The sequence below is a fragment of the Primulina huaijiensis genome, chromosome 8, assembly GCF_012295235.1.
Source record: "Primulina huaijiensis isolate GDHJ02 chromosome 8, ASM1229523v2, whole genome shotgun sequence".
NCBI lineage: Eukaryota > Viridiplantae > Streptophyta > Magnoliopsida > Lamiales > Gesneriaceae > Primulina > Primulina huaijiensis.
Window position 1 is genome coordinate 20,588,133 of NC_133313.1, and position 14,491 is coordinate 20,602,623.

The window sequence follows — 14,491 nt, forward strand, 5'->3', positions numbered from 1 at the left end:
AATGAAGAAAGCGTACCATTATTACAAAAAAATATACTGGTTTTTCCCCTTTCAAAAGGATATATATCATGCACAGAAAATTTCATTTCCCACAAGCAATCAAAAAATAAAATTTTGACCCAGACGAGTGCCAAAATCTGCTATATTAGTACAATGTCAGAAGTCCAACGAGGCCACATTTCCAAAAGGAAAAGAAAGTAAATGAGTCAGGGTATGGTGAAATTTTAATCATAAAATTTCGAAAAATATGATCTTTAAATATTACAAGTGAGGACGGATAATGAAATGTCCGAGACTCGCGTCTTTTAAAGTTTAAGTCAAGGACCAAAGATTCAGCACCATGCATTTGGTAAATAATAAAAATAACATTTATGACAATAAAACTTGCTAATATTTTATCGGTACAAACAAAATAAATATATATTTATATGAAACTTGTTGGCCTAAGTAAGAAAGTGCGTGTCACTTTACACTAATAGTTTGTTTCCACTATATTATTTTNAGACGATGTATTTCTAAATTATATATTCAATATATGTGTGTCATTTCATCGATTTTTTCTATGTATAGAACATATTAAAATTGTAAATATATAAGAGTCCTCTAAATTATATATTCAATATATGTGTATCATTTCATCAATTTTTTCTATGTATAGAACATATTAAAATTGTAAATATATACGAGTCCTGATATGCATATTATATATTATTAAAATGAAATGTATCCATGATGTAATGAATGATGTTGCTTCAGTTAGTTCTCTGAGGGGTAATAATGATCCCAAAAGGCCATCATGAATATGATGAAGATTTAAAGTGCGCAACATAATGTTTATAATATAATTATTGACAAATTATTTTTTATTACAGTACTTGGGGAGTTGTGCAAGAAAAAAAAAAGGCTGTGGGTAGTGAGTGAGACAGAAGGATCTGAAGTAAAAGCAGATCCCCTGAGAAAAGAGCACCAAAGGTCAAAAACAAAATTGGGTACGCCTCACCCCAACCTTGACCACTGCAAGAACTTTGACCTCGAATCAAACACCAATCAATATTTTATATATATATATATATACTCACATTATTAAATTTAAAAAATCAAGTACGGTAAAAAGGAGGGGGGGCTATCAATGGGTTTCTTTTAACATTTGCTTTCTCTTCTTTTTATGCGTTTACAACTCTTCCTCTGTCCTATTAAAAAAGAAAAGCAAAGGCGCAACAAAAGCTTAGTAGTAGTTAGTACACAAACTTGAATTTCTATACAATTTAGATTGGATCAGTAATTAGTGTATTCTAAAATGTCAAATTTCTCAATTAACCAATTTCTTGTCGGAACAAAGCATTTCCACAATTCAAGTAAAACACTCGGATATATTTGTACAATTTAAAAAAGAAATGGCAAGTTCAATCATAAAATTTTTCAAAAGCAAAAAAAAATAAATAAATAAAGAGACCAAGACAAAGAGACCAGAGAGGGTGGGGGTGGGGACTCTCATAACAAGAGGAGCTTGGAAATCTCACCAAAATATCTAATAATTTCCAGCACTTTTTTTTCTGTGTTTATAAACTGTACACTTTAATTTATTCAAATCCCCCCTCTTCCGATGATTTGAATCTTTTTCTTTGGGGTAAGAACTTGCTCTGTTCACTATACCTTATCTTTTATGACAACACCCACAAAAAAAAAGGGAAAAATACCAATTTCCCTTGCGAGAATTTTGATGCACAAAACAGATTTACTTCCAATAACGGCTGATCCACAAAATTCAGCCAAATTAGAAACTGGGTTCTTCTTCCTCCGATCCCGGAATCGATGGCGAAAAACCCCGATAAGTGGGTACTCTTTTTCCCGGAGATTCAACCAAGAATCTTTAGATATCCCTCTTGGTATTGTATTGCCTGAAGTAGTGTCACCTATCTTTAATGAATATTCTCCCAATAAAATCTCGAAATCTCTTGGAATATAGTTTTGGGTCAACTGCTGAAATTGAAGTAGAGTTGACTTGTAAGGATTTGTACATGTGCTCGAGTTTCTTGCTGATATCGTAGTCTTGTAAAATGTCAATGATTCCAAAATAGAGGACCACTTCATAGATTTCACCGCTCCGGGAAGGTCTCAAATCGTTGAATCCACCCGGTGTATACTGATCAAAATCACTCCTCCGAACCACTCGTTCTGCCCGTGCTGGCATGTTGGCTCCAAGTCTGATCAATGGCTTCCTAATCAAGAACAAAATCAACCATAACCTCAGAATTCGATCATGATAAACAGAATGCAGAAACAAGAAAATATGTAAATTTGCCCCCAGAAGATGCAGAATAGCCACCCCCAACCAATATCGTGGGTCATTTCCATCAATATGTGCTATAAATGGTGTAAAACAAAATCAAAAGGACTGGACTGAGATCTTGCTCTTATCACAAAAGGCAATAATAAGGTGCCCCCACAAACAACTGTCTACTAATAAAATGACTAAACAATATTGCCACCACAGCAACATGACCTTCCAATTATTCCAACTGCCAAGCCAAAATAATTGAAAGAAAATTAAATGACTAGGAATATTGCTAATTAAAGCATTCATATCTACAGTTTTCTCGATTATATTAGAAGAAAATAATTTGGGAGGTCACAGTAGAGAGAAATATCCCTGATAAAAAATATCTAAGTCCTCGTGACAAATTTAAATACACAATTAAGACCTCAATATGTATTTAAATATGTTGAACTGCAGACCTGCCGGCTAAAACCCGATCCATGTCTTGAAGTTCTGCTTCAAGGAATCGACAGCCACGAATGAATTTCTCATTTTGATAAGAACCATTACCTGAGGAGCACGGAAACTGATATGAGCAATCTTTAAATCCCAGAAATGGTGAATAGTAACTAGTAACTACCAAAACATTAACAAGTCATAGCCAAAAAAATTATGAAAATATACCTGTTCGCAAGAAAAAAGGTGACAAACCAATTTTTTCTGCAGTATTATTGTCACGGAAATGAAGACCAACTAAAAGACTGTAATCCATGATCCCCTCAGCCTCCAAGAATTCACAATCACATTCGATTTGTCTGGAGCAATCGATTATATTGATAAAAAAAATGCCCAACTTTGTGAGATAGAGAATAATATTGTGGTAACAAGAGATGCACTATACTCACTTGATAACTTCTTGATACCAGTTGGTCTGAAGCCTAAATACAAAATTCAGGTCAAGATCTTTGAGAGTTGTGGTTTCATCTCTCTCACCCTCAGGCTTCTCGGTTGAGCGTCCATGGGATGATCCTTTCAAGTCGAACCTTCTATGTATTCGATACTCGGAACAGAACAAGTTTCCCATCACAATGAACCGAGTCTGATTCACCGATATTTGAGATAAGCTGTTTGGCAAAACACTAGTAAAGAAAACAGAATTTTTTTCATAAAAGTAAATGTACCTTGACGCCACCAACTGGTTTTACGCAATGGACACCAAAGAACTTTGTGACCAGGGAATTTTCATAGCGACATACATGCTGATAATAATTAGGAAGCATCTTAACAAGCACCTAAATAAAAAATAACCCAACATCAAATTTGCAGTGATGATTAACCAAGACATGGGTGTAATAAAAAACAATTTTAATGCTGAAAAAATAACAAGCCGAGGGGATAGGAAACTAACCTTGACTTCTGATTTTTTCACTGTTTTGATCATAAACCTATCATCTTGCGTCAGGTAAAAGAAACTTCCACTTTTCCCTGGAGAAGAAAGCTCCCTTAGAGCATCATTCCCACAAATGGCTAACATGTAATCCGCGGGATCTACTTGGAACAATCCTCTTAAATGTCTGATAATTCAAAAAAAGAATTCACAATCTTAGCATGCGGAAACAGCAAAATGTTCCAGAATCACCATAATTAGATAGAGCAACATTATTATGCAAATGAAATGAGAGCATAAAGAATATGCAAATGAGGGATACATTGAACATCTGATGGAAATAGCAAGAACTGCAATTTAAGCACGAATCCAACAACTAAATTTAAAGAGGAGCGAATACCTAAACACCACAGGACAATAATCTTTCCAACGGAACTCTACAGACTGATGGGGCGGAGTCACTTTGGACCCTTCGGAAGGGAACCTAGTCCAAAACTTCTCCTTAGGATCAAAATCACTCAGCTTAAGATCACGCACAGAGGAAGCATGCTTTCCCACAGAATATCTACCAATATAATAATAATAACAAATCATCAAAAAGTTAAATAAACCCAAGCAATTGCCTCAATATTGATAGACCAGCAGCCAAACACAAAAGACTTTCATTAATTATTAGCCTAATTCTTACCTTATGCCCACCTGGAGATTGAGCATCAAGTCATAATTCTTATGCCCTTTGGAAATTGTATGTCCGGGCTTCTTCACTTCCCCACCCCCAAAACATGGATTCTTGCGAAACTGTTTTATCAAATCTCGATCCAACGCAAACCCTTCTCTATACAACATCGATGCCTCCACGTCATCCATGATATCACAAGTTATATCCCCAGCTTCGCCATCCGATTCCCAGATACAAATCCTCGGAAAAGCTCTCTCCGTCATAACACCACCGTCCACAGACGACCTCTTCTTTCCACATCCGCCCCCGATCACCACATTTACACTCTCATCCCCCACCATCAGCAAAGGAGTGGATATCTTACTGCAAAAATACCCTTGTAAACCTTCTTCGCTCCTATTCCTGTTCTTGGAATTGTGAGCTGGGTAAAAAGTACCGTTCAAAATCTGTGCTCTGTTAGTATTTTTACTATAATCAGTAGACCAGCATCCAATGTAACAACTTCCATCAGGCCAAGTGAAAACTCCATGCCCTTTTGGAATCCCATTTTCCCAATTTCCGTCATACCTATTCCCATTGTTCCATACTAAAACGCCTCTCCCGTTAATCATCCCATTCTTCCATTCCCCAATATACTCATTCCCGTTCCTCCAAACATACCTCCCTTGGCCGTCTTGCAGATTCTTCTTCCACTGCCCTTCGTAATAATCCCCATTACTGTAATGCTTCACCCCGAAGCCATGCTTCCGATCCCCGGACCAAGAGCCTTTATACATATCTCCGTCGGATCCGATAAAAGTTCCAGTACCCTCCATCCGACCCGACTTGAATTCACCTTCAAAGTTCGCTCCAGAAGGCCAGGAAAACTTCCCCTTCCCACTCGCTTTTCCCTTCTTCCACTCGCCTTCATACATACACCCGTCTTTCCACAAGTACTTCCCGGATCCATGTGGCGTATTGTTCGAGAATGTTCCAATATATAGATCTCCATTTGGGAGATGTTTCTCGACGATATTAGCTGCGTTATTCTCTGAAATGGAGGTGGGTGTTACCCTACGGCAGGTGCCTTGTGACTTGCTTCGAGGAATAATGACAACTGATCTCGGCGTAAAAGTTGTGCTAGTATTATCAAGGAATTTCTCCGAGTCTGTATCTAAAGACTCTCCATTCATCTTCTTCTTGTCATTCTCTATAAGCTTTATGCATAACAGTGAGTCTGGCATTCTTTTCTTCTCTTCTGGAAAGCAAAATAAGAAGGTTTCCTGCATGATACTAAGAAACTCTATGTTGGGTCGTTGCACTCAGCTTCATGAACGAGAAATTTGACAAATAGCTAGGAAAGCCAGCTCCAGTAGCATTTTCCGGCCTATATCACGCTTTTTCCTCAACTCCAGAAAGAATCCAAGAGACGAACAAGATTAGTGTCAGTATTAACTTGTGATGGTAGAATAAGCTGAGAATCCAGTAAACAGTAGTGTAGAGGAGAGGTTTGGAGAGAGAGGCAGAAGAAATGAATAACAGGAATCTGAAAAGGCCGACGGAGGGAAGAAAAAGATTGGTGAGAAATAGAAATGTGTGAATAAACGACAGTGCGTGAATGCAAACAGACACGACAGCGTTTGAGGGTTGGTGTTTTTTTTTTTTTGGGGTAAAAAAATAACTTGAATGAATATGAATATTATTATTTTTTATAAGCAGGATCAAACTCGTTAGAAGTCTTCAGAAACCAATCAAAACTAAAATAAAACCAAATTGCATGATTTAGTTTGGTTTCCAAATAATCATGCTTGAATTTATTTTAAAATCCATCAAATCTTATGGATTAGTTTAAAAATAAATTCAAACTCACTACATTGATAAAAAAAATCATGTAATAAATTTTGTTAATTTAACGTGATTTTCTTGGATATATGTATATATATATTTTTTATTCTCAATTATATTATTATTGAAGTTTGTAATAGGACAATTGCAATGAAAGTTTGGTACAAATGACCAAGAGCATCTACAATCCATCTTTATTTAAGAAGAAATTTCCAAATTAGAGCATGGGTTGCTGCTCCAACCCAACTCCAAATGCAATCTCCATTTTGGAGATTGCAATAGTGATCTTCCATTTTTTGAGGGTCATTATTCATCTGAAGATCAATAAGGAGATTCCATTAAATTACTGAAATGATATCATAACAATTGCAAAATAGTCCTTTTAAATTTTTATGTATTTGTTTTGCTCCATTTTATATTTTTATATTTCAAATTATTTAATTAATTAATTTTAATGTTAAATAATTTTTATACTTAGTTAATTTATTTTAATTGTTTTATTATTTTCATGAATTAATTATAAGTCTATTGTTTATAATAATCATGAAATAGAAATAATAAACAAGATAATGATCACAAAAGTTAATAACATAATTTATTAGAAACACTTATTGTCACAATACACAAGATCCAAAGAAGAAATACTTTGCAGCACGACAAGAAAGTTGTATAAAAGATGTTGAGCGAGCATTTGTTGTACTACAATCAAAATGGGCGATAATCACTGGACCTGCACGAGTTTGGAGCAAACGAGTGCTACATGATACCATGACAACATGCATTATAATGCATAATATGATTATCGAAGATGAAATAGATGAGAATGTGTCAGTCATAGATTATCGCGAATCACCCATAGTAAATGTTGAAATGGCAAGTGATGAGCATGCCCGATTTCAAGATTTTATTGCACGTCATCGTCAAATAAAAGATAAGTCGGCTCACTATGCACTTCGAGATGTTTTTATTGACCATTTGTGGGATGAGTACAGTACTTCGGAGTATTATTATTTTTAATGATCAATTTATGTGTTGTTCTTTAAACCATATGTGTCGTTTATGTTTGTCGTGCTCTGTATTTTATGTTTATATTAAGAATGTTGTATCTTGTCGTTTATGTTTGTCGTGTCAAAAATAATGTATTATTTTAAATAAATTGAGTTTAATACATGTTTTATTGTATTATAGTTATCGAATTAATTAATTTTGGTTATATGATACATTATGTAATTATATAATTATATGTGTGTGTTTTTGATGATGAAAAAATGGAGTATTTTGTAATATTTTTAGAGGATATGGGTTTGAGAATATTTTTAAAAATAGAGATCACAGATCTCTATTTTAGAAGATAGAGAATGAAAAATAGAAGATATGAGTTGGAGATGACCTAACGTTTCCGGTTGTTTTAGGGTGGTGGTCCATCCCAAGGGTGACATTTATTTTACTGCTTTGGTGCGAACCCTTGTTCTAGTTTGTACATTAATATGCCACATTAATTATGGTAAACACTAATAAATCTCCATTTTATTTCAATTTTCACGTATCTTTGTTCTTGAAACGAATCAATCATATTCATATTTATAATAAAAACAATATTTTTGACATAAAATTAATAATTTTTTTACGTGTGACACAAATAAAATACATGTTTCACGAAATTGACACGTCAGTCTGTCTCACAAGAGTTTTTGTGATGATTTAATACTAATCGTAGACCCGACTCTAATTAATTTGGTAAATAAAGTAAAAATTCTTAGTAATTTAAGCTCTAAGTAAAAATTCTTAGTAATCTAAGCTCTAAACTAGGCTTCTTTGTTTTCTCCCTTGATTTTTGTGTGTGTCGGATATAATTTTATTTCATGTGATCCTCATAATGGATAATAACATAATTTCAGACTATTTAATTTAACTAGGCTAAAATTAGAAACATGTAAATTTATAGTTAACTTAATCAAGGAATGAGAAAGCTCAATTAGTGATTATAAATATTAAATCGAGATGATTGCTGATTGAGTGTCGAAGAGTTTTCGTCAGATAACGTTGTTTGTAACGTAAGTAATAACCCTGAATACTATCTCATCAGGAGGACCGAAAAAATGTGTGTCCACCTGTATCCACTCGTTCCACATCACATACATTTGGCAATGGTGCGATTACATAGATATAAAAACGGGCTAGCACGACCTAATTATCCCAATCTATTTTAGATTGCCATCAAATGGGCGGACTGCCAATTTGGCGAGTTGGAAAATTTGTTTGAAATCAGGGACGTTGGTGACAGATAAGTCATCGATTATTTGATATGTTTATATATTCCGAAACATTAGCATTGGCAAAACGAGCCAATTGGACAAGCCAGCCCGGGTCAATCTTGTCATTTTAACGTGTCCCAAAAATACAATCTCAACCCATCCATTTTTTATATGAAAAGTCAGACTGGTACAGCGGACCAAACCAATTTTGTACAGAATTTGGTGGAGCATGGCGTGCTAACTCCGTAACCCACCACAACCCATTATTAGACGAGATGGGGTGGACCGTCGACTGGCTCGCATTTTGACAGATTCAAATATTGTCAATCTAACCACATATTTTATGCGATGGAGCTAATCTATTTAGACAGCAAATAACTAAGTCAACAGCTACGTCGACCGTTAACATGCGTTACCCTTGTTGGTGAGTAAGTGTGGGCCTGATGGGCCCAATTACGTAATGGGTTGCGTTGTTGAAGGCCCATTATGTTAAAGCTCATAATTAGAACTGGGACAACTTACTGTAACGTCAGTATTCGTCATTTTCCATATCAAATATCATTTATTAAACAATGTGATAATAATTAATAAAAAAAGCCAATATTACTTAGTAAAACATAAATACAAAAAAATAGAATTTTAGAACCTAAATGGCAATTAACATTTAACACCACACCGATTTAACGTTTTGTGACGAATAATAGGATAAAATATATTACATTACAAAAAAATTTGAGATAAAAATTGGTTGTGGTATCAATTTTTGTTTCAGATCGAACTTTATAAATCCAGTTGGGAACTTTTAGTAAAAATGTCGGCGGGTTATCAAATCATAGTAGTTGATAAAATGTCTTCTTCTTGATTATATTATAGCAACATGAATTATATAGCAAGACTATTGTATCTAATATTTTACAATTAATCAATTTTAAGATTTTCTTTTACCACAATTATTTTATCTAATAAATGTAAATTTTCACATGATATAAATTTGTTATATGCTTAAAACTTACATCTAAAGTAATATTATATTATATTATATGAGATTTATTGTAATTAAATTGAATGAGTAATATTACTGTGATCCAATTCCAGATATGAACCACCAGTCTTCTATTGAGCTGTCTATTTTCCTGATAGATACACACTGCAGGTGGTGGATAATAGATACAAATTTAAATTTTTCCCTTTATATTTCATTAATTGCGAATGACCCCTTGCGTTTTATTAACTGGGTCAGCATTTTTAATGACTGCAACGGAAGCCNTATGAATGAACTCGGAAATCCATCAATCCAAACAAAAGAAATGCGATGCAATGGGCGTACGGAGACGAACTCATTGGGCGAAAAAAATGACCCACCATACATGTGAGCTATGGCACTACGGACATCACAAGAAATATCAATTTCATGGTAACAAAAAACTTTAGGGTTCTATACTCTACATACATAGTACCTTGTCTCGTATTTGGTTGAAGCAAGCAAGAGCTCATCCTCATGCAATCACGTGTTGGTGGCCCTCGTGGATATTTCATTGTCGTTTCGATTTCGATTTTAATTTTATCCCCTTTCTATTAGATTTTTAATTTCTGTTAATAAGAAAAATTGAATTAACCCTATCTGATACATACAAAAATCAATGTATAAACTCACGCATTAAGAATCTTGATACTGAATGCATTTCATCAAGAGTCCTAATTTGAAAGTACTTTTTTTCTTTTAATCCCATTATCTGGACGCAGAATTAATCCTTGTGAAGTAATGTTAAAAACTCATTTATTCAAAAGATAATAATTAAAAAAAAAACTCTTCTTTACTACTATATGTCTATATCCCATTACGTTGTTTCTAGCTGTCAATAAATTTTTAAATTGTAGCACCTGAATAGTAAAGTCGATAACTGTGGAATTAAAGAAAAGAAAACAAGAAAATTAACACCAAACTCGTGCATTTGGTGGGATAATATTCATGTAGGATACACCATACATCAGTGTTTGTGCCACAAGTCAATAGTGAAGATGAGTGATGAGACAATCCAAAATATTTGTATCACCTTCCTATAATAAATCACTATATTTGTAGTTGCACATACAAAATTATCCTCCGTGCAATGTTGAGATGAAAACGACGACGTCTTTCTCCTCCAAGATTGTATCAAGCTGTCCGCTGAGTTCCCAATCACAGTCATTCACGAGGACCAAAACTCCAGGTCTTCTGCATGTTCATCAGATATGAAACCAATGCATCAAATTCCAGTTATGCTTAAAAGTCATTCTAGGGAAGGTTACAAGCAATGGATAATTTTTTTCTTTGGATGAAAATGTCGAAGACATATAATCATTCTCGACCCACCTCCATGAACTCAAACTTTTGAGACAAAAGTAATTCCTTACATGAACATAGAACTAAGAGTTCAAAAGTCTAAGATTTGAATTTCACAAAAGTCGATCTTGAGTAGTTATAACTGAGACTCTACTGCCCAATACCTGATCAATATATATACAGCACCTACATATTAATTTCAGGCATATTTCTTACGTCCCTAACTCACAAGTGATGGGCATATTCAAACGTAAAATTATTGTTGGGCCACACGGATGAGCTCAAAATTTTGGGAAAAAAAATTTCTAACCGAACATTGCTTGAAAATTGAATCATCAAGGCACGACATATAAGAACTCTAAAGAAAGGACTCCTTTTTACTTTTTAGATAAACGGTTATAATGAATGAGTTACTTACACAGTATCCCCTTTCATAAACATTTCAGGCCTTTCCTTAATCAAATTGGTGCGAACCCAAGAGAGCAAGTGTTTCATAGTTAGTTGCTGAAAATCAAACAAAATACACCATAACTTCATATGGTCAACAAGCGAGAGCAAAAATTACAGATTACTGGTGAGGAAAAAGAACTCTAATTCAGAAGAGATTCACCTGGTTTTCTTCAGCCTTTAGGTCGACATTTACTTCATGAATCTTCACAGAATTGCAGAGAAGTTCCAGTCCACCACTGTTTTTCCGAGGAACGGACTTCAAAATATCAGCAAACAAGGAAGAAAAGAAAACTGTGGCAGTAAATTATAAAGTTTATATACACAGACAAGCAGTCAAAAGATCAAGCCCATTATATATTCCATATAGCATGAATCATTATCAGTTAAATAGGTCTGAAGTGAAAACGAATTAGCCAAACTTCACGTCTTCAAGCAGCTGAACAATGCCATGGCCAAATTCCAACAATAACTAAAACACGGTAATTAGTGCGTTCACGTGGTCACGTATAACTAAGAGCATTACCATAAGCAAAACATGGTATAGTTAAAAGAATTTCTATGAACATACACACATAAAAAAAAAAAGTGTGGTTTAACTACATTCCTGGACATATATATATAATTTCCAACTACCCTTTTCAAGAAGGCACTAAGGGTAAGTGTGGTTTAACTACATTCCTGGACATATATCTATATTTTCCAACTTCCCTTTTCATGAAGGCCCTAAGGGTGGCAAGGGCGAAAGAAACTTAAAAGACTGATATAGTACGTGAACAGCAAACATGAACTACCAGATTGAAACACTCCCATTATAGCATCATCTTTTGTGCTCAAAACGCAGTAAAATAAGGATCCGATACTTATGTAGCTCCTCAAATCAAGGTTTGTTTTCAAAATCCCATTTTTAGAACAAAAGGGTTGCGAACCTGCTTTCTTCAGCTGCCCATTTGATTTATAATCTTATTTTAGATCAGAATAGCAAACGAAAATGAAAAAAGCAAAGTTAAAACTCCAGTAAAGAGAACATAAGCTAGATCAAATTCAAAGCTAATTAAAGGGTCCAAATTCGTGCCCTGCTGGTAAATTACATGCGCTCACGGCTTGCAAATTTCTTCAAATGGGTTCGCAATTCTTACTCAATTTTCCAGTAACACCAACACTAACATGCAAAAAGAAATAATAGAAATTAATTTTTTTTAAAGAGAGAAATTACCCAAATTCGAGCGTGAGCTGCATAGCTTAGGAAACCCGGGAACTTGATTTGCAGAAATCCCGATTGAGGGTTTCGACTTTAGAAAACGTTCAAGCGAATCAAAACAAAATTCTGGGTTAAGTGCGATTTTAAATGATAAACGTTATGGTTAACGATTTTCAGGCCGGCAGTGCACGGAGCTTTGGTCTTGGTCTTGGTCTTGGGCTTGGTCTTGGTCTTGGGCTTAAGCTTGGGCTTGGGCTTGGTCTTGGTCTTGTGTTTGGTCTTGGACTTGGTCTTTGGACTGGGCTTCGACTTGCTCATTGGCTTGGGCTTTTTAACAAAATATAAAATAAAAACCTTATCCAAATCCAATTATTCGTAGCCCATAAAAGAAACCCTCCAAACCGAAGCTCTGCGCCAATCAAGAAAGAAACGAGGAGAAGAGAACTCGACGCTGCTGCTCTACATTCTCTCTTCAGCACCTTTCCTATTACAATAAACCGAGGTTAGTTTATCTTTTCCGTTAATAACGGTGGAACGAACTTTTTTCCGTCAAGGAACGGCCGATTTACCCTCAATTCTAATTTCCCGACGACGCCGAGCTGTGTGTGGATGCAGAAGAAGCATGTCTTAGTAGAGAGAAAATGAAATCAGTAATGGTTATGAAATTATAGAAAACTGTGTACAAAAGTTAGGATGAATTCATCTAATAAAAAACACCATGTCTTTGTGCGAATAGTTTGATAAATTCATACTTTACATATGTGATTCGAGTGCGGTAATTCAGGCGCTACATTTTGTATCAGAGCTAGACTTCATAATCTCTCATGGATTTTAGAACTAAATTATGATTGTCGAGCATATGTGCTGTCGGGGTGTAACAGTATGCATTGTTAGAGGTGGTACCCTAAGGGATAATATGGTAGCAGACCTAAGGGATATAACCTTGTAGAAACTAATTATCCGATGAGATTTCGTCATATGTAACTATATGCGTTATAGAAACTTTTGAGCAACAATAAAACAAATGTTTATCAGTCATCTTGTATTTTCGCATTACATTTACAATAAGGTGCTTTTAAAAGGCGGTGTCTCGAGCCATTAAAATGACACTTAAGTAGGGGTTTCACTCTTGAAGGCATTTGCTTCGTGGAAGAGCTGAGACTCGATCTTACTTGAGTGCACGCCGGAATAACTGTTATAATATCTTTATGATGTCTTGTTTTAATTGAGGTGGTTTAGTGGAGAACTTTTACCAAGTTGAAATTTTTCCTGCATTAATGTTGCTGATGATTTCTTTTCTCACAGAATTTTCCATAGCAAGATTTACCTGTGTGGTTGCGTTGTGGATGTAGTTGGATATCAAATCATGAGGCTCTTAACCCATAATATGTTATCATCAAATATCAAAGGTGTGACTAATGGCTTCCCATTACGGATTGAAGCAGAGAAAGTAGTAGAAAAGACGGTGGATTTCAATGCCGACTTCTTAAAGAACATGTTTGCAAAGGTTGAATGGAATGCTTTGGTGGAGGCCTCGAAAACCATGGGTTACTTTGAGCTACCCGACAATGTGGAATCCTCCATGCTTGAATCTGATGAGTTCCTTCAGAAGTTCCATCATGCCCTCCTCGAGCTTCACCTTGAAGAGGGTGCATTAATTTGTCCTGAGACGGGTCGTAAGTTTCCTGTGAGTAAGGGGATTCCTAATATGCTTCTTCATGAAGACGAGGTTTGAACGTCTCTTGAATGTGGGATCTTTCTGCGTGTCAAGAACTGAAGTTAATGTTTGTAGGATTTCAGTGTTGTTGCTTGTTGGTTATGGGAAAATCTTTTCTTCCTTGCGTATTTATAGCGAGCTACATGCATGCATAATTTCTCGTCTTTGTTCGTTTCCCCTCTTCTTTTGAACCTTTTGGAGTCATGGCAATATCGAGACCCCTACATGCTTCGATTATACCTAAATAAATATACAGTACCCACTGCCCAGTGTATCATAATCGTAATAGTTTGATTATTTTTGCGTATTGTACATTCTTATTATAATCTTGGCCAGAGAACAATACAAGTAAACATAAATTATATAATTGTGACGGGATGATGGAGAAGATTATTTATGAT

The 14,491-nt window shown here is 35.1% G+C and overlaps 3 protein-coding genes across 3 annotated transcripts; 1 reads left to right on the plus strand and 2 right to left on the minus strand.

Annotated features, from left to right (window-relative positions):
* Positions 1 to 1,404: 1,404 nt before the first annotated feature.
* LOC140981982 (phosphatidylinositol 4-phosphate 5-kinase 1-like) lies at positions 1,405 to 5,929 on the minus strand. The gene is made up of 8 exons (XM_073448394.1): positions 4,333 to 5,929; positions 4,045 to 4,209; positions 3,666 to 3,831; positions 3,439 to 3,549; positions 3,163 to 3,356; positions 2,942 to 3,072; positions 2,737 to 2,827; positions 1,405 to 2,219 (listed from the first exon to the last, which is right to left on the minus strand). The coding sequence occupies exons 1-8, from the start codon at positions 5,589 to 5,591 to the stop codon at positions 1,910 to 1,912; spliced, it is 2,427 nt and encodes an 808-aa protein (XP_073304495.1). The 5' UTR covers positions 5,592 to 5,929; the 3' UTR covers positions 1,405 to 1,909.
* A 4,401-nt stretch (positions 5,930 to 10,330) lies between these two features.
* LOC140981985 (ubiquitin-related modifier 1 homolog 1) lies at positions 10,331 to 12,509 on the minus strand. Its single transcript, XM_073448396.1, has 4 exons — positions 12,389 to 12,509; positions 11,336 to 11,411; positions 11,144 to 11,229; positions 10,331 to 10,617 (listed from the first exon to the last, which is right to left on the minus strand). The coding sequence occupies exons 1-4, from the start codon at positions 12,409 to 12,411 to the stop codon at positions 10,500 to 10,502; spliced, it is 303 nt and encodes a 100-aa protein (XP_073304497.1). The 5' UTR covers positions 12,412 to 12,509; the 3' UTR covers positions 10,331 to 10,499.
* Positions 12,510 to 12,722: 213 nt separating this feature from the next.
* LOC140981983 (multifunctional methyltransferase subunit TRM112 homolog A-like) lies at positions 12,723 to 14,239 on the plus strand. The gene is made up of 2 exons (XM_073448395.1): positions 12,723 to 12,875; positions 13,679 to 14,239. Exon 2 carries the CDS (start codon positions 13,740 to 13,742, stop codon positions 14,106 to 14,108), a length of 369 nt encoding a protein of 122 aa, XP_073304496.1. The 5' UTR covers positions 12,723 to 12,875; positions 13,679 to 13,739; the 3' UTR covers positions 14,109 to 14,239.
* Positions 14,240 to 14,491: the final 252 nt, after the last annotated feature.